The sequence below is a fragment of the Phymastichus coffea genome, unplaced genomic scaffold, assembly GCF_024137745.1.
Source record: "Phymastichus coffea isolate CEN01 unplaced genomic scaffold, Cenicafe_Pcof_1.1 PCOF00002, whole genome shotgun sequence".
NCBI lineage: Eukaryota > Metazoa > Arthropoda > Insecta > Hymenoptera > Eulophidae > Phymastichus > Phymastichus coffea.
Window position 1 is genome coordinate 5227552 of NW_026706813.1, and position 26078 is coordinate 5253629.

Sequence of the window (26078 nt, forward strand, 5' to 3'; positions counted from 1 at the left end):
AAGAAAAATATTCATAAATCTTTATATACGGCATACGAGTACATTTCAGATTCTTAGTCAAAAATCAAAAGAACTTTTATACGTATTTTATATCTCGAAATTGCGGGTTGACGTAGATGGAGTAAAGTGAACATAGTCAACAACAAAATCTGTATTAACAACCTTGATGTCTATCATACAGGATATTGGTCAGTGGGTAAACGAAGAAGTTTCTTTTTAAGTTAATTTTGAAAAACAAAATGAAAAATCTGTCTTATAGAAAAATACATTAAAAATTACATTTTTCTGTTCCTGACTGAATGGTAATATGAAAATAAACTGAAGGACATTATGAAACTTTGATACAACGAAGATAATAAAATTTTGAAGCAATCACCACGTTCAAAATTCTAAGTAGCCGTCAACTTATAAGGCCTATAAATTGATATACTCTCAAGACCTTATCAAATAATGTAGCATAAACAAATTATTGATTTTCGAAAATTCAAAACAGACTTTTCTTGATCAAAGTTACGAATTTTAGCAATTTTCAAGTTATAATTTTTTGTAATCAAACAAAATTAGATATCGAATTCGATCAAAAGCTATAAGAAACTAGATGTTATGTTATACTTCCAAATTTTTTTGTTTTAACCCGTTTCCGCCGAAAACGCCACTCACGTTACCCTGGTATTTAAGAGCTTACAACTGACGTTGAAATTGCCAAAAAAAATTGAAAGAGCTATATTCTGAAAGTTTAAGATCTGCTCTTTCCGATGGTGCCCATCTCAATTTTCTAAAAAATTTTTTACTATTGCAAAATGCAGTTTTAAAAAAAAAAAATCATGATTTTTTCACTCCTTTTTTTTTTAAATCGAGTTTTCAAAAGGTTTCTCCAGTGGAATCGACCCGGAACCTCTGTAACTGGAGGAATAAATGTCTGAATATTAAGGTCTCATCGTTTTCGGATCGATTTTTCACCTGGGGAGTTTCAAAATGGCGCCTCGATTGCAAAATTTTTGTAAATATGTTTATGAATTTTTAACTCAACAACTATGGGGTTATGGAAAAATTGCCAAAGAAGAAAATGTTCTTAGAATTACTCAAAGAATGCACCTAAATTTTTTCAAAAGATTTCAAAAAAATTTTTTTATTTTTGCAAACTGTAAATTTATGCAAAATTCAAAAGTTGCTCAAAAAATTCAAAATAATTCCCACGTATTCTACAGTTTATTCTAAGATTATTTTATTCTTATAAATTTTTTTGTATGTGCATTTCTTGTGAAAATTTTCCCATTAGTATCAATGTGGTATCAAAGTGCATATTTCGCCTGTTCGCCGTAAAATGCATTTTTTTACGTTGCCCAACTATCACCATCGTGGAGGTCGACGAATATAGATAGTGTCTTTTTTTTACATTTTAGTTATTTTTATATTTTTTTTGTATTTTTGTTTTTTTTTAATTATTTATGATTACTTTAGAGAAAAAAATTATTTCGCTTGATGCAAAAGAGGAAAACAGTGTAAGCAATAGTACTTGTCGCAATCAATGCAAAATCTGCTAGTTCGTTGACGACACTCCTTGTAGTTACATACTGCTCTAGTTCTAGTTTCATACTGATGAGATTGGAAATCGCCCAATTTAGAATTGGATAAATACACTCTACTGATTTCTTTACATAAATATTTTGTTGTAACATGTTTAGTTTTGTCGGTATTGCAAATGTTCCAAAGTGTTAAAACATTTGTAACTGAAACTTGAAGGATACGCGAGAAAATTTTGAATGTCCATTTTTTTGAGCTAATACTTGGGCAAGCTTTTTTACATAGAAAATCGTACAAGACTACGCCTCCCATAAATTTGTTGTACAGTGAGAAGGCAAAAGGAAATCCTATTTCTATTCTATCTTTAGCAGTTCATGAATACCTTTTTATTGGTTTTATAGGTGTAACACCAACTGCTGTAGATAAAACAGATACTTCTTTGAAGTCAATTACAGTAATAAAGTTCATACCACTGTTTGTGTCATGATCCACTTTGAATGTTCCTCGCGGAGCTTTTTTTTCAAAAGTATGCTTTACTTTCACTCTATCCTTGCGTACAGTTCCTGTCGATCGCAATCCATATTTGCCCAAGTGTACAATTAAATCAGGACTAGTGAAATAATTATCGAAATAGAGGTGATAGTCTAAGCTTTCTTTTTGAAATACCAAGTAAAAAAGGATTGATCATTTGTACAACTACTCTGGATCCAAGTGGACATGATGCTAAATTTATTCCAATGCTAGTATCATTTTTACCACAGCAAATGTCCATATTGAACAAATACCCATTTGCTCCACACAATCCCCAGAGCTTTAGTCCATATCTGTCAGGCTTGCAAGGTAAATATTGTTTTAGGCAAGTACGTCCAAAAAATCTGACCATCATTCCATCTACAGAAAGAGCTGTCATAAAAAAGCCAAATTGTTGAATATTTGTTTTGAATAGATTTAATATTTCCCGAACTTTCCAAGCTTTGTCATGGTCATTTTTATCTTTAGGTTTAGAATATTTTATTTTTGTTTTTATTTCACAAAACCTATCACGAGTCATTGCTGAAGAAACTACAGAGCACTTCACAAGAGGGTCAGTTTCCCAATACTCCCTTAGCTCATTTCGTATGTTGTACGAAGATAGCAGTAATATTCCCACAAAAGTATTAAGTTCTTGTACGGATAAATTCAATCCATTTGCTTCGCTAGCTTCAATGATATAATTTTTTATTTCTTTAGAGAAAAAAAGTTCAAATAACTGCACAGGTGACATTGAACATATTTTTTTCTTTACAGAATCACTCAACAGTAATTCATTCTCTACATTTCCAGGGCATACTTTTTCTGAATTACACCATGAAAATTCATGATCTGGTTCTAATTTTTTTTTAACTGCTGAATAGTTATGAAAAGTAGATCTGTATGAAATGTTTGGTTTTGGGATTTCTTCATCCAAATTCTCATCATCTGAGTCATATTCTCCTTCAGAACCTGAGTTGTCTGGATCAGGTATAACCACGAACTCATCATTCTCTTCGGAATCTACATCTGAATCGTCATACTCACGAGCTGTTTCAAAATTTGCTCAAATTCAAAAGTTGCTCAAAAAATCCAAAATAATTCCCACGTATTCTACAGTTTATTCTAAGAATATTTTATTCTTGTCGATTTCTTTGTAAATATAATCGTTTTTGAATAAAAAATTTTTTTAAATCAACTTTATTTCAAGTTTTTGTTTCTTGTTCCCGAGATAACTAAATCCAAGTCAGTTGACTACGTTTACATTTGAAATAAGATTTTTTATTTTTATGCAATATAAATGTGCTGCAGATTGTCTTTCGATATTCTTTACATTTTAACTGAACAATTATTTATGAAATAGGTCTGACCTATGAAGCGTTCTTATACAGAGCGATTCTGTATTATTTCCGGTAGTTTGCGAAATTTCCAATTTTTCGCTCGATTTGTGTGAGAGAATTTGTAGCAGCATTTTCTCTTCATTAATGCAGACGTTTTATCTTGTTATTGGATTCACAAGATAAGTGTGGGCTTTTGAAACTATAATAGTTCCTTAGGTTTCTCATACATAGATGACAGATTATTAATAAAAAATGCCAAAGAGAAAAGCATCAGAAATTTCAAAAACCAAAGAATCTGAAACAGCTCGTGAGTATGACGATTCAGATGTAGATTCCGAAGAGAATGATGAGTTCGTGGTTATACCTGATCAAGACAACTCAGGTTCTGAAGGAGAATATGACTCACAAGGAAGGTACCCGAGGTGTACCTCACCGATTTTCTTGAAATTGTGATATGTTGTAGAACATCAAAAAATATTCGACGAGTATTTTTTTATACGTGCCCATAAGCCTATTTAAGGGGTGAAACCCACCCTTGAAGTTCACCCCTAAAAACAAATTTTTTTTAATTTCTCGAATACAATTCGTAATTTTTTACTGAAACAAAGTGGGTAACACTTGTTATTGAAAAGCACATATTTATGCATTGTTTTTAGTCATCAGACTCGTAACCCCCGTTTTTTATTAATGAAAAACTATATTTGATGACCATTTTTTTCACTATACACATTCCAAAATCTGTTAAATCTTGACAAAATTAATTGTTTTATGCACAATAATCAAAAATAAAGTTGACCTGTTCCGGCATTTTCAAAAACAAAATCCCTTGAGGGGGTGAGCTACCCCTAACATTTATACTATTATATTTCATTATTCCATTACGATATCATGGTGTAAATCTCTTGGATACTATTAAAATTGTTAAGTAGTTGATGTAGTTTGAAATTTTCTGAAATCAGCCCTTACAAATGAATTCATCCCTAAAACTCAATCTCAAGTATTATTTTTTCATTACTTGAAAATACCCTAGGACTATTCAGTGGCGTATAACGTGTAATAATATTAGTTCACATCCTTGGTATTGAATTAGAATTCTTCACCCCACTAATGTATCAACCCCTATTTTTCAATAAAAAAATGACACCCTTTTCCATATGAAAATACTAGTTTCTTGAGTTTGACGAAAAAAATTTTGGCAGTATGCACAATATTCAAATACGAAATCGACTATTCTCACCTTAATAAAAATAACCTATAATAAGGGGTGTACCAGCCCCACAGGAGATATTGTCGTATCTCTATGATTTTATTCTTTTTCTATGGGACTTTCAAAAGTAATAAAAAATTAATGATTCAAAGTACAAAAAAATTTTAAATTTAATATTTCAATAGTTTCGAGTTTTAATGTTACTTTTTATAATCCTGGCAATAATGATAATCATTAAAACAATGTTTCAAGCATAATGATTTCTTACACCAAGAGCATCTTACAATTGCTGAGTTAGAGCAAGCAGGAACTTCACAACGCTCATTACAATCATTACCAAAACTAAAATCTACGGGGTTATCAAATTTATCTGGCTTTGATTCAACGTAGCCACTTTTATACCATGAATATTTGAATAGGTTATTGTATCGAGGAGATGACAATTGATTATGTACCAAGGATTGGAGTTTTATAATGTTATTTCTTTTATGAAGTTCTATATCCTCATTCATTAATGTTACACTGTCCTCGAAGCGACGGACGTAATTTTTCCACACTCGGAAGCCGAAAGCATCTAGTGGCTGAATTTTGCCTGTTGTTTCCTTTTGGAATTATTTTTACATCAACAATTTTGTTTGGAGGTGCTGCTTCCTTTACAGCATCAGGGCAATGCCCACTCCACGAATCAATTAATAAGACACTTGAATGCCCAACATTGGGAAAATACACATCCTTCAGCCATGTTTTGAAATGTTCTGTAACCATTGAAAAAACTCATTTTTATTCACATGACATAAGTTAAAAACTGTAATCATCAATAATAAATATCATACCTGAAGTCAGTTTGCCAGAAGCGGAAGGCATCACGTAAATATTTGATGGCTTGAATAATTTGGATTCTACTACCGGTCCAAAGGTTCCTTTACTTTCTTTTAAAACAATGAATAATGGGGAAAGCAGTCTCCCATCACCTGAAATGAGTGGTTGAATTGTGTAACTGTGAGTCGTCGAACTTACAGATTCTACAAGACATTCAATTTGCTTTTCGCCTTCAATAGCTAGTGTTCTTCCCGAGTGTATTTCAATTTGAAATCCACTCTGATCTGAATTGTAAATTGATTCCAAACCTTTGCTTTTAATTATTTTTTTCACATCTGAAACAATATCATCAGCTGTTTTTTGTAAATATTCTCTCCCTTCAACAGTCTTTTTTGTTACGAATTTATTTATCTTTCTGCTGACTATTCTGTGAGCCTTTTTAAAATTTTGTAGCCAATGACGTGACGCTTTAAACCTTATATCTTCATGTCCAACGATTTTCTGAGCTTGTAATGCCCATTTTTGTAAATCTCTATCGTGAATTATATAACCGGCATCGGAAGCCGACTGAAAATTATCTAATACAAATTTATTGATTCTTCCAATTTTTTCTTTATAAGTGCCTCCTTTATTCAAAGTATGCGCCCATCGTTTCAACTGTGTAATTGATTGGACTTTTCGAAATCTATGGTGCACGGTTTGCAGAGCGAGATTTTTCGTAACTCCGCTTCTCCAATAGTCCACAGCTTTTCGTTTGTAATCCCAAGATAGATCTTCTGTATCCGCTTTACATACTAGTAAGTGTTCATCAACATCTGCTGACCAGATTTTATCAATATCTTCAACAATATGCATTTCAGTATCCTTAAATGGTTCTTGAAAAGCTAATGTAGATTCCACAATGAATTCTGGATCCTCAAAGTTATTTATACAATCAAGTAATAGTTTTTCTATATTATCCTTCAAAGCAATTTCATCTTTAGTAATGGGACTTTCTTGTATATTCATAGCTTGAAAAGATAATAATAATAATTGTATAACATTTATAGGATTCATAGTCATTTTTCCAATACCTAGAAATAATAATTATTATTTGTTTTTTATATGATGAAATCCGAAGCGCATTAATTTGAATATTTTTTTACAAAGCCAGGCAATAATTTTTAATATCATTTAAATCAACATTACACTGAAAATTACGTATCAATTTCATTTCTAATTTCTTCAAACGATAATTGAATATTGACAATTCCAAAATTTCTTGTCCATCTTTGATCCCTCACCAATTCTGGAAAAAGACCACATAAAAATATGAAGTATTGCATTTTATAACTCTTTATAAGCTATATCTAAATCACTAATTAAAAAATTATTTTCGTCAAATACGATGTGAGTATGAAAATTTTTGAGCTTTTTTCTTCGGAAAAATATTTAATTCAAAAATGTAGAGTAAAAAAAATGATGAAAATAATTTTTTCTGGTTTCTTTAGATAGGGCTTGTAAAGAGCTGTAAAATAGAGTACTTTCAATTTCTGTGCGTTTTTTGAAAAATGGCGAGGGCATGTATACAATATCTATCAATTACCGCGTTAAGAAATTTTACGCAAAAGGAAATTTTACTTACAATCAGGAAATAAGTATTGACCAAAAATTATATGGTAGAATTAATATGTACGAATTCCAAAATACTATGTTATACTTTGATGAAATTTGAAGTTTGAAATTTGGTTGCACATTTATTGGATTCCAATGTAATTTCTTGTAAATTCAACAAACACTGCACTCACAATTAATATACTGATTCAAACGAGCTCGATGAAGCTCTGACTAAAGACTGATGATGAGAGGTAATATCGAGTATTCGAGTGTTGTTTTGGCGAGCTGATTGTGAGTTCAAGAGTGTGATCGCATAGTCGAAAAAGGTCTTATCTATCCAAAACATAGCAAGACGATAATTTAACCGTTGAGGTTTTTCCCACCGTCCGATCTCGACAACAACAACAAGAAAATGATAAATTTAATCTTATCTTGTTATTTTAAGCTGTTCACTTCTCTTAATTTGTTTTCCAAGCGTTTATACGTTTATTCTTCGTATGCATTTATTCGATAATTAGTTAGTTCTTCTTGCTTTGAATCATTAATTTTTTATTACTTTTGAAAGTCCCATAGAAAAAGAATAAAATCATAGAGATACGACAATATCTCCTGTGGGGCTGGTACACCCCTTATTATAGGTTATTTTTATTAAGGTGAGAACAGTCGATTTCGTATTTGAATATTGTGCATACTGCCAAAATTTTTTTCGTCAAACTCAAGAAACTAGTATTTTCATATGGAAAAGGGTGTCATTTTTTATTGAAAAATAGGGGTTGATACATTAGTGGGGTGAAGAATTCTAATTCAATACCAAGGATGTGAACTAATATTATTACACGTTATACGCCACTGAATAGTCCTAGGGTATTTTCAAGTAATGAAAAAATAATACTTGAGATTGAGTTTTAGGGATGAATTCATTTGTAAGGGCTGATTTCAGAAAATTTCAAACTACATCAACTACTTAACAATTTTAATAGTATCCAAGAGATTTATACCATGATATCGTAATGGAATAATGAAATATAATAGTATAAATGTTAGGGGTAGCTCACCCCCTCAAGGGATTTTGTTTTTGAAAATGCCGGAACAGGTCAACTTTATTTTTGATTATTGTGCATAAAACAATTAATTTTGTCAAGATTTAACAGATTTTGGAATGTGTATAGTGAAAAAAATGGTCATCAAATATAGTTTTTCATTAATAAAAAACGGGGGTTACGAGTCTGATGACTAAAAACAATGCATAAATATGTGCTTTTCAATAACAAGTGTTACCCACTTTGATTCAGTAAAAAATTACGAATTGTATTCGAGAAATTAAAAAAAATTTGTTTTTAGGGGTGAACTTCAAGGGTGGGTTTCACCCCTTAAATAGGCTTATGGGCACGTATAAAAAAATACGCGTCGAATATTTTTTAATGTTCTACAACATATCACAATTTCAAGAAAATCGGTGAGGTACACCTCGGGTACCTTCCTTGTCAGATGATGAGAATTTGGATGAAGAAATCCCAAAACCAAACATTTCATACAGATCTACTTTTCATAACTATTCAGCAGTTAAAAAAAAATTAGAACCAGATCATGAATTTTCATGGTGTAATTCAGAAAAAGTATGCCCTAGAAATGTAGAGAATGAATTACTGTTGAGTGATTCTGTAAAGAAAAAAATATGTTCAATGTCACCTGTGCAGTTATTTGAACTTTTTTTCTCTAAAGAAATAAAAAATTATATCATTGAAGCTAGCGAAGCAAATGGATTGAATTTATCCGTACAAGAACTTAATACTTTTGTGGGAATATTACTGCTATCTTCGTACAACATACGAAATGAGCTAAGGGAGTATTGGGAAACTGACCCTCTTGTGAAGTGCTCTGTAGTTTCTTCAGCAATGACTCGTGATAGGTTTTGTGAAATAAAAACAAAAATAAAATATTCTAAACCTAAAGATAAAAATGACCATGACAAAGCTTGGAAAGTTCGGGAAATATTAAATCTATTCAAAACAAATATTCAACAATTTGGCTTTTTTATGACAGCTCTTTCTGTAGATGGAATGATGGTCAGATTTTTTGGACGTACTTGCCTAAAACAATATTTACCTTGCAAGCCTGACAGATATGGACTAAAGCTCTGGGAATTGTGTGGAGCAAATGGGTATTTGTTCAATATGGACATTTGCTGTGGTAAAAATGATACTAGCATTGGAATAAATTTAGCATCATGTCCACTTGGATCCAGAGTAGTTGTACAAATGATCAATCCTCTTTTACTTGGCATTTCAAAAAGAAAGCTTAGACTATCACCTCTATTTCGATAATTATTTCACTAGTCCTGATTTAATTGTACACTTGGGCAAATATGGATTGCGATCGACAGGAACTGTACGCAAGGATAGAGTGAAAGTAAAGCATACTTTTGAAAAAAAAGCTCCGCGAGGAACATTCAAAGTGGATCATGACACAAACAGTGGTATGAACTTTATTACTGTAATTGACTCCAAAGAAGTATCTGTTTTATCTACAGCAGTTGGTGTTACACCTATAAAACCAATAAAAAGGTATTCATGAACTGCTAAAGATAGAATAGAAATAGGATTTCCTTTTGCCTTCTCACTGTACAACAAATTTATGGGAGGCGTAGACTTGCACGATTTTCTATGTAAAAAAGCTTGCCCAAGTATTAGCTCAAAAAAATGGACATTCAAAATTTTCTCGCGTATCCTTCAAGCTTCAGTTACAAATGTTTTAACACTTTGGAACATTTGCAATACCGACAAAACTAAACATGTTACAACAAAATATTTATGTAAAGAAATCAGTAGAGTGTATTTATCCAATTCTAAATTGGACGATTTCCAATCTCATCAGTATGAAACTAGAACTAGAGCAGTATGTAACTACAAGGAGTGTCGTCAACGAACTAGCAGATTTTGCATTGATTGCGACAAGTACTATTGCTTGCACTGTTTTCCTCTTTTGCATCAAGCGAAATAAGTTTTTTCTCTAAAGTAATCATAAATAATTAAAAAAAAAAAAAACAAAAATACAAAAAAAATATAAAAATAACTAAAATGTAAAAAAAAAGAGACTATCTATATTCGTCGACCTCCACGATGGTGATAGTTGGGCAACGTAAAAAAATGCATTTTACGGCGAACAGGCGAAATATGCACTTTGATACCACATTGATACTAATGGGAAAATTTTCACAAGAAATGCACATACAAAAAAATTTATAAGAATAAAATATTCTTAGAATAAACTGTAGAATACGTGGGAATTATTTTGGATTTTTTGAGCAACTTTTGAATTTTGCATAAATTTACAGTTTGCAAAAATAAAAAAATTTTCTTGAAATCTTTTGAAAAAATTTAGGTGCATTCTTTGAGTAATTCTAAGAACATTTTCTTCTTTGGCAATTTTTCCATAACCCCATAGTTGTTGAGTTAAAAATTCATAAACATATTTACAAAAATTTTGCAATCGAAGCGCCATTTTGAAACTCCCCAGGTAAAAAATCGATCCGAAAACGATGAGACCTTAATATTCAGACATTTATTCCACCAGTTACAGAGGTTCCGGGTCGATTCCACTGGAGAAACCTTTTGAAAACTCGATTTAAAAAAAAAAGGAGTGAAAAAATCATGATTTTTTTTTAAAACTGCATTTTGCAATAGTAAAAAATTTTTTGGAAAATTGAGATGAGCACCATCGGAAAGAGCAGATCTTAAACTTTCAGAATATAGCTCTTTCAATTTTTTTGTCAATTTTAACGTCAGTTATAAGTTCTCAAATACCAGGGTAACGTGAGTGGCGTTTTCGGCGGAAACGGGTTAATCTACCAATAACTTTTCTATAACGAGCGAGCAGAAGACAAAAAGTATTTTTATAATCGCGCGGTTACCCGAAGTTAAACACTTGGCAAAAGATCCACCTGAAGTGGAGCAATACATTTTCTTGTTTCCTCATTTAGACTGCCATATGTTGTACACCCAACGTGAATTGAATCGCGACCCCCCCAGTTAGGTTAGTATGAGAATTCCGTCGTTGCATCGGAACGAAGAAACCGCGGGAATATTCAAAAATGAAAATTCGTTTTAAGATACGATAAAAAGATAAAACGTTACTAATTTGTTTTTAGGTTCAAAATTAATTGTTTGCGAACAATGAATTTAGATGCATGATTATTTGATTTTAGGTTTTAATTATACAATTTAAAAACGAGCGTTATACTATGGCCGATCTGAAAACCACCGTTACGGACTGAAAGTAGCACTCTACCAACCTAACTGGGGGGGTCGCGATTCAATTCACGTTGGGTGTAGCTTCAAGATTACGGCAATATTAGAGTGGTAGTGGCAAATAATAAATGAACTGTCTATTATCTTAATTAGGCTAACAGCATTATATTTTGAAACCATTTCACTTTTATGGTAGTTTTCTACACTGTATACTAACAATTGCACCCATTTCCACATTTTGATGACACTTACGATATAATGTTTATTTAGCATGGAACCGCTATTTTTCGAAAATAGTATCACATAAAACCGATTAAAAGAATAAATTTTATTCAAGTGTGAAATTTTTCAAAAAAATATAGATTGATAAAAAAATTCTATAAATATATTCGAGTTTTTTTATCTTATTGAAACAATTGACAGAATCAGTTTCATTAAGTTAAAAAATTTCTACGATTTATTAAAAAAATTTTTTTTAAACAATTGTTTAAGTTTATTTCTTTTGGACAGTGATCCATTAAATAGCTTTATACTAAATAGCATTGATTTCACTTGGACAAAGATAGATTGAAAAATTAAATAATAAACACAAGTTTCAACCAATAAATTTATAATAAAAAAACCAATAAATATATAAATACTTAATATAAATATCATATTTTACAACATTTAGTATTATAACATATGTTGAAAAAATGAATACATTTAAAACTTTATTTTTTAAATTTCTATGGAATATCATATGTTCATATGATACTCCATACTCATTTTCAATCCATTACATTTTGAAGAACTGGAAGTTCAAAAGCTTATAATTGAAATAATTATTCTATCTTTTTTATAATTTAATTTGAGGTCATACCTACAAATAAATTGTAAGTCATGCCATATTTTTTACCTTATAGATATATTCTATTCCAAATGAATCTTTACTATAAATTAAAATTAAATGTAAAAAATTGAATGTGAACAATGCTATAAATAATCTGTATGAGATTTTCTAAAGCTTTATATATACAGAATATTATATGAAATTTTTGTGATTCTGATTAATTAAATGATGACTAAAAGAAATATTACATAAATTCTGATTTCATAATAAAATCCATATAACAAAATCAAAAAAGTAACTTTAGATTTATATTAATGCAATTTATTTTATATATTTCTTAACTTTAATTCTATATTTTGGATTATTCAAGTGTATTTCATATAAAAATTATATGAAATGTACTCCAAATAATTAATCAAATATCATTTAAATAAATTATATCAAAAATATATCAACAAGTAAACATATGTCACAAGTAAATGGACAAAATATCGATACAAGTTAAAAATGTCATTTAACTATTATGAATGTCATTTTGGACAAAAAGTTAAATTCATTAACTAAGGTTGTGTTATTTTTTGAATGTTATTTTAATGAATATGACATTTTTACCTATGTAAAATAAATGAAATCATTAAATAAATAAATAAATAAAACTTTTCCATATACTCATTTTAAAAAACAAATAGAATATTATACAAAAAATATTGTACATACTTACATATATACCATACGTACATACACACACACATAAATACCCACACACACACACACATATACAAGATTACACACACACACACACATTCACACAACATTTTTAATATGTTATACATATTAAATATATAGATTAGTTTGCAATAAAATAGTTTTAGTTGTAGTAAAATTAATCATCACAATATTCTATTTGTTTTTTATAGTGAGTATTTAAAAAAGTATTATTTAATAATTATATTTATTTTATACAGGAAAAAATATTGTTAACTCAAATAACATTAATAAAACAATAAAATGTTAATTTATAGATAAAACTTATTGTTCAAAAATGATATCTATAATTGTTACAGACACATGCTTAAATTATATCAATATTTTGTATACTTGCTCATGTGAGGGTAAAATTTTATTTCATTTTAGTTACAAATATAATCTTTTAATCTTTCAATGTCTGGAAGGAATAAAAAATACGATAACTTTTCTTCATTTTATAATAATAAAACTGTATTTCTTCAAACTTCATGTTTATGAAATGAAATTTAGTATAGTTCAAAAAATGACATAACCAGTTTCATGACTACAACCATGTATTTTAACTTCAATAGAAATATTTTTGTAATCATATAAATTAAAATTACAAAAAATTCACAATTTGTATTCTATTTTTCATGTTACCAAAAACAGAATTCACCTACCTATTGTTATTTGTATCATATACTTTCAAAAAATCGAAGTTCAAGTAATCCAAAAGATAATTATATACATAACAATCTCTTTCTAAATTTCATTTATGTACTTCAATTGTCATTGAAAGATTTCAATTTAACATAATAAAATCTTTTTATAATAATTAATATATATTAACTCTGTTAAACTCAGTAAACAAGTTTAATAATTTTCAGAATCCTTATTTTACATTCAAAAAATAATAATTATACATATTTCCTTTTATGCCAGCGCTGCATCCATGGAGACTGTATGTCCATGGATGGCTGCGTCTTATGCTCTGTCTATGGTCTGCGTGATCTGCTAGGGTGTTGACAGAACTATTCCGATCACTCCTAGATCAGCCCCAGAAAATACTCAAAATAAAAAAAAAAATTTCAATAGAATCAAATTTGCTCGGTATCCTATATTGGCCAAATAATTTGCTCGCATTACATTAAAAAAAAAAAAACAAATATGACAGTGTTTCTTTTTTATGAAAATTTCAAATGATATAATATCTTCCCGAAATATCAATATTTGTTCAATTCTCAGGTCTTAAAAAATTGCGCGCTTTCACAAAGACTTTATTTCATTATAATATATTTCAAAAGTATATTATTTTTTATAAATAAATTTAAATAATATACCTACACTAATCAGCAGCCGCAGCTAACTCCGTAAGTTGACGCATGCGCAGGACGACTGTTTGAATTGCTTACGATACCAATTACATTATTCCAATTTCTTTATAAAAAATAATGTACATGTCCAATGTATTATAGCGGGGCAAATTTCTCGTAATATATATATATATATATATATATATATATAATAAGGGGTTATCTGATATCTCGAGGGCGCGGGCGCTATTCACCTAGACGTGGATCGTCAAGGTAATCAACACAGCGTCGCGCCGTGCAAGGCCACGACCGGGGTATGACATCAGGTCACGTTAACATGTACGCAAGCGAAAAAGGAAAGTAGAGCGTGGCGTATGTAGTAAGTGCGAATAATTCGAAATCAAGGAAGTGACGTTGGTAGAGAGAGAAAGATGAATAAGACACCGGTACTGACAGTTGCTGACCAGAGATTTCACGTACGTTTAAAATCGGTCACTCGGTTTACGCCCCGGGTGCCTCACAGGTGTCGGTCACAATAAATCCTCGCTGGGAATTCGTCCACACTGCAAAGTCTTATCCGGGATGGTTAAGCAGGGCGCGGTAAAATTCATCGCATGAACCCTTGGCGATAGCGTAGTCACAAAAGCGTGCATTCTAATCTCAGCGCGAATTGAATGATGCCTATCGAAAATCGGAAATCGAGTGCCTCTTGTCTCGCGCGCGTAGTAGGGGTATCGCCGGTTCACAATAGTCTCTCTCTCTTTCTCTCTCTCTCTCTCACCAGCTCTCTCACCAGCTCTCTCACCCACCTTGTACGCCAGCTAACGTGAACAAACAATAAATAGTAATTTTAACACAATTATATTGTACAAAATAAGTATAAGATCGTACCGGAAGAAGGAGACATAACGAGGAGCAATCTCACTCGTTATAAGCAATTTTTTAAGATCTGAGGATTGACAAAATATAAATATTTTGTCAAGATAATCGTTTAAAGTTTGCATAAAAAAACACTGATATTTTTTTATTGGAAAAACTAATGCGGGCAAATTATTTGGCCAACATAGCTGAACTGAGCAAATTCGATTCTATTGAAAATTATTTTTATTTATTTTGACTATTTTCCGGAACTGATCTAGAGTGGTACGATTCTGACACTTTCAAAATTACACGAACGACTACCGGTGGAGTATTTACAGAATGCTTCTGACACAATCAATGAAACATCAATTCTGACACTATGATTAATCAACAGGAAACAGGGGAAAATCGCGTTTTTCCGTTTACCTACTCACTAGCTGATTTCTCCGGAAATTATTGTTCAATTTTTACGATTTAGAGCTTAAAATTAAGATTATAATTTCCCACGTCATCTCCCGTATTCATATTCATGCTAAATATTATTGATTTTAAATAAAAATTGATATTAACTTTGATACCCCAAATGGCAGGAAAACCGTTTCATTCCGTATTTCTCTACGTTATGTGATCCAAAAAATAGAGCATATTTGTTTTGTTGCATCTAAATACCATCGACGGTATTTAGTTCTTATTTAATATTGGAAATTAGAATTTTGGTTTTTTAATAAAAAGAGGAACGAATGAAAATACAATGCGTAAAGGAAAAAAGCCAACCAGCATAAAAAACACTTTTTATTGAAATACAAAAGAATAACGCTATAAAATTACACTTAGACGTTCGGTTAGCAAAACACTGACGCTAGAGAAATTTAGCACATCGGCCACTCTGCCGGCACAAATGAGAGAGACAAAGGCATCCAAGCCTATTATCTTCTCGGTAGAATTTTTAATACTCGTATTGATTGCGCAATAACGCACCTTCCAAACTAGCCGGAATTATCACCGGCGTGGACGAAAGAGATTCGTAGACAAATCGGTAAGTGATATTCTCTTATCAGGCGAAATCGCACTAACGCGAGAACGACGGTTGCTATTGCACACAAAATACACGTAGGAGCTCCGCACGTAACAATTATTCTTCGAAGAATGACGTTCCCGCCTATTCGTAAAAAGAAAGGAACGGAATCACTCTTAGATGGCGTTCGTTTTTGGCAAAGTGCTACCACTCAACTCATAGTCGCACCTCCGACACACACACACGCGCATCCACACACACATACTCTTTCGCCTTTGAGCGAGCGCAAGCGCAATGTAATTTTAGCCTCGTTTTTATGTTTGCGACGCAACAGTATTATATCAACAAGTTGGTATTATACACTGCGTATAAACTTTAGTCGGTTTGAATTATATTGTATGTATATATTTGTATGCTTTCAAAAAGCACAATACCATCAGACCGACTCATATGTCAGCAGTTAATTATTAAACGGAATTAAAAAAAGACAACTAAAAAGTATGTATTACAATATTTATTATAGATTCTAAACTGTGTAACAGGCTGCCGCCTAGCCGCAAATCCCGGGTAATCGTAATCCTCAATACGGCCAGACGGTGCGCTATTAACTGTGTGCCTCCAGCACACTTACTCACCTTGATCCGCTGTGCGCATGCGCCGTATCCGCTCAGCGATCTGACTTGGGTGCGCGATCCCTTCGTACATTGGTGCTGGCGCGCTAGCTTACTAGCGCTCCGTCGGACACCGCAAGCACCTTGGTCGACGAACCGCTTCTGCTACGCTCGCACGATCCGTGCTAGATTACCGGCGCATTCGAATCGGATGTCAACAATAACACCGATCTCGGACAAAGGAAAGACTCAATGATAAGATCGTTCTCGGGGATCTCTAACCACTTTATTCAATTAACTCTGATTTGTATGAGGGAGGGATTTGCCGAGAGACTAACGCAGTTTCGATATAACAATTCGAACGGGGAGAGAGAATCTCGCGATCGTCGCGGACTATTCGCACGCACGCTGTCAATAAACCCGCCACGCACGCTGCGCGGGATCGCACGCTAACACAATGGAAAAGTGCCGTGCACCTACCGATAAATCGAAGGGGATACGGTGGCCAACCGTATCCGATTATCTGCTGGACGACGGACTGCCTCTGCGCCTGCTTCTCCGCTGGGGCTGTCGCGTTGCTGTTGAAGCTGCTGAGGTTGCTCTCGTAGCTGCCGAGGCCACGCACGTTGAGCAGTGCGCGCACTCGGCACTCCACTCACAATTATCCTTTACACTAGTGGTGCACACGTTCTGCAGTGTGCACACTCGCCTCGTCACTCGCTAATTATCTGTTCTAACTCACGGTATCACTCGAGTGGGAAAGAACTCTTTATTTTTCCGACGCAAAGAGCTGCGAGGTCGCCTGACTGAAGGACACAGTCATACTGGCTAGCTAACTCTCCCCTCCCGGTCATTGCCCCTAACGCGCCCCCTCTCTCTCTCTCTCTCTAACTCAAACCGATCGCGGCTGTTACGCTCAGCCACGCTTAGTAGCTCACCTGAGTCCAAACGATTTTCGGCAATCGTTGCAACTGTTATAGCAAGCAATCATTGTGAAGGTACGTTGTTGGCTGCTGTGTATAAATTCGTACAGGTTATGTTATTTTGAATATTGTGATTGTGGGTTTTGCTGTAGAGGAGATATATCGTATAAAACCGTTGTCAAGTAGTCCTGTGATTGAAATATGAATATTATAATGGAGTGGATTAACTGATGCAAATTGGATTTATTTAAGAACAATCTTCCACGCTGCACAGCTAACCGCCGCTCTGTTAATCACGTATGAGCATACGTGTATTCGCCTTTACGATTGATACATTCACTCCAATGTCTCCTTTCTAGTAGAGTTGGTCTCATCTTAAGTCACCTGAGTTGTGACACTTGCTTTCACTTAGGTATACGTAGACTAATGTTTCTTTCCACTATTCCCTAGACGAAATCGGTTTAAAAAAGATTCTAGAAAACTTTTGCGTTAAGTTAAAGGGAAACTAAAGAACGTAAAGCGGCGAATAATAAAATGATTCATTTAATAGGATTAATCGTTATAAGCTTTAAAGGGCTGAAAGGCTTACTCACACGTGTAGGATTAATAATTATCCTGGGAGAGAGACCCTGCTAAAATAAGGACATTCAACCGGATTGAAAATCCAATCCGCTTTGAATCTATTTCTAAATCCTACAAATGACAATTGAAGTACATTAAAGTAGAATGAATCTTCATTCACTTTAATGTTTTTTTATCCCGAAATTGATTTTACATATTATAATAATTAATTTCAGGATAGAAAAATATTAAAGGGGATTCAGATCGATTTCCGTTTGATAAATTTAAATTGTCATTTGTAGGATTCAGAAATAGACTCAAAGCGGATTAGACTTTCATTGGACTCGCGCGCGCCCCCTCTCTCTCCTAAACGTTCGTTCTCGCACTTTGAGTATGCCGAATCGCGAACGTATCGATTGATCGGATCGACTACCGTTGCAATATGTAGCCAGCTAAACAACAAGGAACTTGGAAATCAGACTGTGATCTCTACAAATTACTCATTTCTCTTGCTTGCAACTTGGAGCTTGATGTCTGGATTTACAATTTTCATATTATGGTTATTTAATATTACTTAAATGATTGGTATAATAAATAATTTGTATTCTTTTGTTGCAGATGTAATGTCAGTGACTTTATATTTTACAATATACATTATGTGAACTATGGACCGTACACATTTTCCTGCACGTATAATAATAATGCAACTTTGCATGACTATTTTATTTTCTTCGTGTAATTTATTATAGTGGACGACAAATTATCCCTTTTTTCCATTCTTCATTGGTATATCTAAGATATGTATAATAGTGAGCCAAACCTTGTTCTATATACTTTCCTATTGTTTTGCTTGGTGGAATAAATGCTATTATATTCCTGTCAACGTATATTCTTTTTTTACATTTTTATTATTGGAGGTATGTCGAATAGGTAAGCTAGAGCATTTTCGTGCAGCAACTATGCAAACTCAATATTAATGCACATTCATTCTCTGACTTTGTACATGCATATTCATGACATTGCAAGCATGATTTAGTTTTTTAAAATACTTTTGTTTCAAGTACTCTTTCATTGTACGTAAGGATGGATCTTGTTCAGTTATATTAGTAATTAAATATTCTGATGTGAAGAAATAGCTATTTTTATATCCGCGAGATTTATAGTTACTTATTTTTACAATATAACAAGCATCCTTAAATAGGTGTTCATATAATGAATTAATTGAATCTTTGTTGTCTAGTTGTAAATGATTGTCAATGTCTTTTAGTTCATATTGTTGGTCGTTTAAGCAAAAATATAAACGTATTTGTTAGTATGATGTTCGGGAAAAGTATTTAATTTTATCTATATAGCATTGTAAAATTTTTATTGTAGATCCTCCTAATATCATTTTTGATATGTAATTACCAAAAGAGTACCTGAAGCACATACATCCAACTAATACTTCATATAAACTATCTATTGGTCACGTATTTATTATCTCGTATACTGTCTGATCATGCTTTTAATATATAAAAAACTAGTTTAATCCATTTTTCAATAACTTCTTTTGTCTCCACTTGAAAACTGTGTCATATAATTTAAACCCTGAATTATCAGAATCGGTTTCACTGATTCTTTCACAATCATCTGATCTTCTGTTACTGTCAAAAACAGGTGAAAGTTTTTCACTAGATTTATATAACCTTATTTAATAATCTTATTATTATCTTGCAGGCATGGCTTTTCATGATCTGCTGCTGTGGAATATGATGCGGTTCATCTTCATCTAAAATGCAAAGGTGCTTTCATAAAATATAAGTCGCATAGAATAACATCATGTAGATAACTAAAAAGTAGAGTACATAAAAATGAAATTAGTGTATATATAATTTTCTTGTACGGTATGCCGTTTATTTGTCATCACTTGTACTCTCTCAATATTTTCTTAGGTTTATAATTGAAAATATGGTGGTTTTTCACGAATACTTCTTGTTTAAAGTTTATTAATGTCTCTGCGAATTTGGAAATTTTAACATTTGTATTTCTATTAATTTGTGCAAAATAATCAGTCACTAAAATAGTTTTATTGAATTAGAATAATATTTGTGGCATTCATAATGTTACTCCGAAATATAAATTCTGTACATATTACCTTCAGACTATCAATCAATTTTTTGCTAACCCAGTAATAATTAAAATTATTGTCATGAGATGTAGATTTCATCTATTGCTTTTGAACATCCTTCAATATATTATGAATAATTATATAGTTTCTGTTGTTTTGGTTCACAATTCTATCGCAGGCTTCCACGTACGTCATATCATTATTGTTCAAAAATACAGTATTTGAAAAACGTAAATTGACACCTTTTTATTTCAATGAAATAATGCATTTTTTATTATTTGCAGTTACGCATTCTGTTCCAGCAGTGACAAAAATATCTTTCAATAAATTTATGAATTCGTTCAACCATTCACACTGGTTTAGACGGATTATAGACTTCGCGTAAAAATCTCGGCGATTGTCTGTTTTTAAATAGTTTCTTTCAATAAAGCAACGTATAACAAAAGTAGTATAGCAATATATGTTCCAGCACACCTGCGGGGGGTCTCCGGTGTGCTGGAACATACGTATATTCCAGCACACCTGCGGGGGGTCTGTAACCCTTTGACCCCACCGGGCTTAACCCTTTGGCCCCCCTGGCTTAATCCTTTCATGTTAATAATAATTATTATTGTTAACAATTATTATTAACAATATTCGTGGGGGGTTCCTTGGTTTAACCCTTTGATTCCCTGGCCTCAATCCCTTCCATGTTAATTATTATTATTAATGTTAATAATTGTTTATAATTTTTTAGGAAGGTTTCTAGGGCTCCTAGTCCCTAGGGCTCCTAGTCCCTAGGGACCCTATACCTAGTGCTTTCAGTCTAATTAAATTTAAATGTTTTTTTTTTTAAAGTTATAAATATATATTATTAACAATTTACTTGCTACATTGAGAATGAAACGAATATAGAAAATAGCGACGATTTTTTGAAAAAAATGAAAAGACGGACCGGAGAATCGAACCGGAGTCCTCTGGGTTGGCAGGCTAGCGTTCTACCACTAGATCCAATGCCACATGTACCTTAGAGAATGCATATTGTGTATATTAGCTACACACGCATATATTTAGTATAGGGCCCGAGCGTGCGGAGGAGGAGGGGAGCGCATGCTGTCTATAGTTCTGGCCTGATGGGGATGCGCTACTATAGTAGTAAACGTATGCTCTCTCTTTCTTTCTCTCTCTCTCTCCTACGCTCTAACTCAGCGTGGACCACAGTGCGTGGAGGAGGAGGGGAGCGCATGCTGTCTATAGTTCTGGCCTGATGGGGATGCGCTACTATAGTAGTAGTAAACGTGCGCTCTCTCTCTTTCTCTCTCTCTCTCCTACGCTCTAGCTAAACGTGGACCATGGTGCGCGGAGGGAAGCGTATGCTGTCTATAGTCAATACGTGCTCTCTCCACGAAGGGAACTGTTTTCGTGAGAATGCTAGAGACTACGAATGCAGTCGCTCGACTGACACCTCCTTGAGATGTTCCTCCTAAACATCTCTGCTAGGAGAGAACCTTATTCCCATCCATTCACCCTTTCTTACAATCGTTATGATTATTTTACTATTTAAATAAGCACACATTTATTATTTATTTAATATTTATTATTTTTAATTATACATTGAATTGAGTACACTTTGTCTATAATCTTTATGTTCAGTGTCTGACATAGCTATTTTTAAATATTCAGTTGAATTTTTATATGAATTATAGTCATCTGTACAAATCTTTCGACTGTGTCGATCCCTTTTGATTTTGCTTGATTTGTCTTTCTATTATCCAATCGCGTATCTTTTGTGTATTTACTGCAGCACATACTATATTCTCGCCATTCTGACTATGATATATGCATGATGGTTTAAATTTAAGACTTAACTCTTCGAATCGCGGACATCTCATTTCAGTTTCGATATCTAAAATATTTCTGTAATTAAAAAAAAAAAACTAATTGAATTCGAATTTAGAATTTTGTACTATTGTATATTATTTGAACCTACTTTTCAGGAATAATTTTTTTAAGCCATTGCTTCTTTTGTAATCCTTTCACATCAATATTTCTACAATTATGTAAATGACTGCGTATAGTACAATTTAAAAAATTATTTGGTAAAATACCATTTCTCCATAATATACCTATAAAATTGATTATATTAAATATTTCAAATAAAATCAATGTTAATTAATGATAATAAAAATAAATACCATGATGATGTAATTCCAACCACTTATTAACACTTTGATATTCAATAGACAGTTTGAGCCAATGATATGGAGATTTAAAAAGTAGTACTGTAGGTGAAGTATTAGAACATACTGGTAAATAGGCAAACTCCTTACAAATTAAAGTATTATTAAGACTCTGAAAGCCTTGAATATCTAAAATATAGTCCATCTTAGAGTATAAATCCCATTATTCTCTATGATATGTGAGCTGAATCGTATCTCAAAGCAATAATGACTATATTTTTATTCTGAAGATCTATACTACTGTGGGCAAAAAGTAAGGTGAATTTTCAATTTAAACTTCGCGGGCTTAACATTTCGGGCTAGTTCTTTTTTTCTTGAGTTGGTAGGACTGCGAATGACATCTGGGACAAATTTCATGTGAATGTCATCATCAGTAATATATTTACGCTTGTGTTTACCAAACGACCAAGAGTGCATGTTTCAATTTTTACAATGTCTGATTTAATTGAGCAAAGAAGTGCCATCAAATTTTGTTTGCGGAATGAAATTTCGGCTGCGGAAACGTTGAGGATGTTGCGGAAGGCCTTTGGTGATTCTACCATGTCGCAGAAAAATGTTTATAAGTGGTACCAAGAATTCAAAGAGGGTCGAGAACGTGTTGATGACTTGGAGCGCTCCGGACGACCATCGACGTCAATAGATGACCAACACGTCAATAAAGTGAAGGAATTAGTGCTCGAAAATCGTCGGTTGACTGTTAGAGACCTTACTGATATGATCGGAATATCAGAAGGATCTGTGAAAACAATTTTGAAAGACCATTTGGGCCTACGAAAAGTCAAATCTCGTTTGGTACCGAAAACGCTCAATTTCTTGCAAAAAAGTCGCCGCGTTGATGTGTGTGAAACAATGCTTTCTGACTATCAGGACAAGCTCAAATGCATGATTACGGGAGATGAGACTTGGATTTATGCTTACGACCCTGAAACAACCGACCAAGCAAGCGAATATCGTGCTAAAGGCGAGGCCAGACCGAAAAGAGCACGTCAAAGTCGTTCAAAAATCAAGGTCATGATGACAGTTTTCTTCGATTTTCGTGATGTGGTGCACTATGAATTCCTTCCACCCGGCCAAACTGTTAATAAGGAATATTATTTGAGCGTTATGCGTCGTTTGCGTGAAGCAATTCGTCTAAAAAGAGCAGAATTATAGGCCAACAACTTTTGGTTTTTGCATCACGATAATGCACCATCTCACACTGCACTCGTTCTTCGTGACCATTTCGCCAAAAATTCGACGCATATCGTTCCGCAACCACCGTATTCGCCTGATTTGGCTCCATGTGACTTCTGGCTATTCCCAAAACTCAAGAGACCACTCCGGGGAACGCGTTTCGAGTCGATTGAGGAGATAAGAGCTGAATCGAAGAAGGCGCTGATGGCTATACCGGAAAGGGACTATTTGGCATGTTTCGAGGATTGGAAAAAACGTTGGCATAAGTGTATTTTATCGGGAGGGGATTACTTCGAAGGGGATTCTTCGACATTGATGTAGAAGAATAAATAAAGATTTTTCATTTTACAAACAAATTCACCTTACTTTTTGCCCACAGTAGTATATAAACCCTTTAATACTAAATTAATAAGTTAGATGCTGCTACAGTCGGTTCACCCCCACTCTTTCGTTTGAGCTAACCCTTCCATATACTACCTACAGCGCCCACACTTTGTAGGCAGCGCCCTCAGTTTGCTGGCAGCGCCCTCAGTTTGCTGACAGCGCCCTCACTTAACCTTTAAAAGCAGCTTTGGCCTAGCAAAAGAGCGCAGTCTCTCGAGACAGCCTGCGAGCTAAGCTTGCCTTGCCTTACGCCATTTACAAGTAGTTCCTCAGTAGTTAGTTGAATCCTGATTGATTTGTTAAACAAATCAATATTCATTACCAACTGAGAACAAGTTCATTTTAGAGCTGTTCACTACCTTTTCCATTCTTTCATCATAATAATCCTTTATACAACTATAGACAAGTGACTGTACAAGACAATAAAACTAGATAACTAACAACATGACTTCTATCGCCTATTTTGAAGAAACAATTAAAAATTTATGGAAAGCTTATAACCATTCGAACGATTTAGATATAGCCGATTGTATTAGATGGAGAAATCTAACAGTCAATGCTATAATTTCAATTAATGAATTTATGAAACGATCTGATTTAAGTAGAGCAATTCGACAAAGATGTCAAACTTGTGCTTGTCATTTGAATTCTATTGAAGTCAATTTAAGTAAAACTATAAAAGATGGTGGAAGTATACAACCATTAACAGCTATTCAGGATGAAATTCTAGGAGATGGAGTTGTTTGAAGACCAATTCATTCAGCCTTTGAAAATCGAATTAGTACAGTCTGTATAGTTAATCAACATCATTTAAATATAAAAACATTTCTAGTTACCGCAAATCAACTATTACAAATTAAAATACCTCAATTTCTTGCTATCCATAATAACTTAAAAATAAATACAGAAATGGCATCACAATTTATCATAAAGAAAAATCAAGAAGAAGATATTCAAATCAAGTATTTCAATACAGAAAATGTTTGCATTTATAAGACTACTGATCTTGATAGATGGTTTCAAAATAACGTTAAAGATATTATACTTAAACAAATCGAAGAATTTCAAGAAAGAGACTCAGGCTGGTCGTTAAAAACTATTGTCGGTCTCACTATTAATATAAATAAGTATAATCCATTTAAACCATGCTCGTATATACCATTACCGTCAAGCATAGATAATAAAAGAGCCTGTGTTAATGTAAAAAATGAAGACAATGAATGTTTTAAATGGGCTATACTTTCATGCCTTCATCCAGTTGCAAGAAATCTAAACAGAGTAATTAAGTACAAGCCCTATGAGAATGAACTTGTGACTTGTTACATACAAGTCGGGTTTTTCTGCAACCCGAAGCGCTCGCGAATCTAAATTTAAGGAGCGGGAAAGCCAAATGAATTTCCGTCTAGCAAACGAACAGCCTTGTCGTTTGCCTCGGGAACTTTCAAAAGGCCGGAATAAAGGAACTTGGTTATTTTTTATTATTGCGCTCGTACGTATCACTGGTCAGAGGATACATCGGAGCACAATACTCTATCTGCCTCTCCTCTGGCCGGACAGGATATGGTATTTCGGGATGTGTGGCGTGATAATCCTCGTCTAACGACGTGGTCAGGTTGCGCGTTAGCCGAGGTAGTCACGTCAGTTCGCTAGGAAGGCCAGAGCAAGAGTGCCCCACCAAGCTCGTGCGCTCTTCTATCTACTCTGTCCTCGCACGCTTCTTATTTACATTTATCTCTAAGCCTATTGAGAGTCTGCGAACTTCGTCAGTTCGTTGGGCTCTCATTTCTGTGTTTATATTATTGAGTTCGATTATGTGTGTGTTACAACTGCCCCCCCCCCCCCCCCCAAAGAAAATCGCAAATGAACATGGGGATTTTCTTTGCGTAAAAAGAAAGTGGGAGTAAGCGAACTCAAATAATATTTCTAACTATTACTAACTTTTTCGTGAGTTAACTAATATATATAAGCTACTCTATCGTGTGTTTCTTGCTTTTCATTTATGAAGTAGCTTACAAGGATTATAGGATCGATTAATATTAAAATAAATAAATTTGAATGTAAGCTCCAAATTTCTCCTCAATCAAGTGTCTGTTCTATCTACGCCGTC

At 33.3% G+C, this 26078-nt stretch overlaps 2 protein-coding genes across 4 annotated transcripts in view; both read right to left on the bottom strand.

The window, feature by feature from the left end:
* Positions 1-13790, bottom strand: part of LOC131663161 (apoptosis-linked gene 2-interacting protein X 1) — a 1103979-nt gene extending 1090189 nt beyond the window's left edge. For 2 of the 3 annotated variants that reach the window (XM_058933362.1, XM_058933344.1), the window contains exon 1: positions 13485-13789. The gene's annotated coding sequence lies outside the window, so the exon portion shown is untranslated. Of the gene's footprint in view, positions 1-13484 lie in introns of all 3 variants that reach the window. The other variant, XM_058933370.1, reaches the window with a different exon arrangement.
* On the bottom strand, positions 2147-9280 carry LOC131663603 (piggyBac transposable element-derived protein 2-like). Its single transcript, XM_058934083.1, has 2 exons — positions 9103-9280; positions 2147-3084 (listed from the first exon to the last, which is right to left on the bottom strand). Exons 1-2 carry the CDS (start codon positions 9278-9280, stop codon positions 2147-2149), a joined length of 1116 nt encoding a protein of 371 aa, XP_058790066.1.
* Positions 13791-26078: the final 12288 nt, after the last annotated feature.

Coding starts and splice junctions, on each gene's coding strand:
- LOC131663603 (XM_058934083.1), bottom strand. CDS start 9,280: ATGCCAAGTAAAAGAGGATTGATCATTTGTACAACTACTCTGGATCCA. Junction 3,085..9,102: donor ATATCTGTCAGGCTTGCAAG/GTAAATATTGTT, acceptor ATTTTGAAACAG/CTCGTGAGTATGACGATTCA.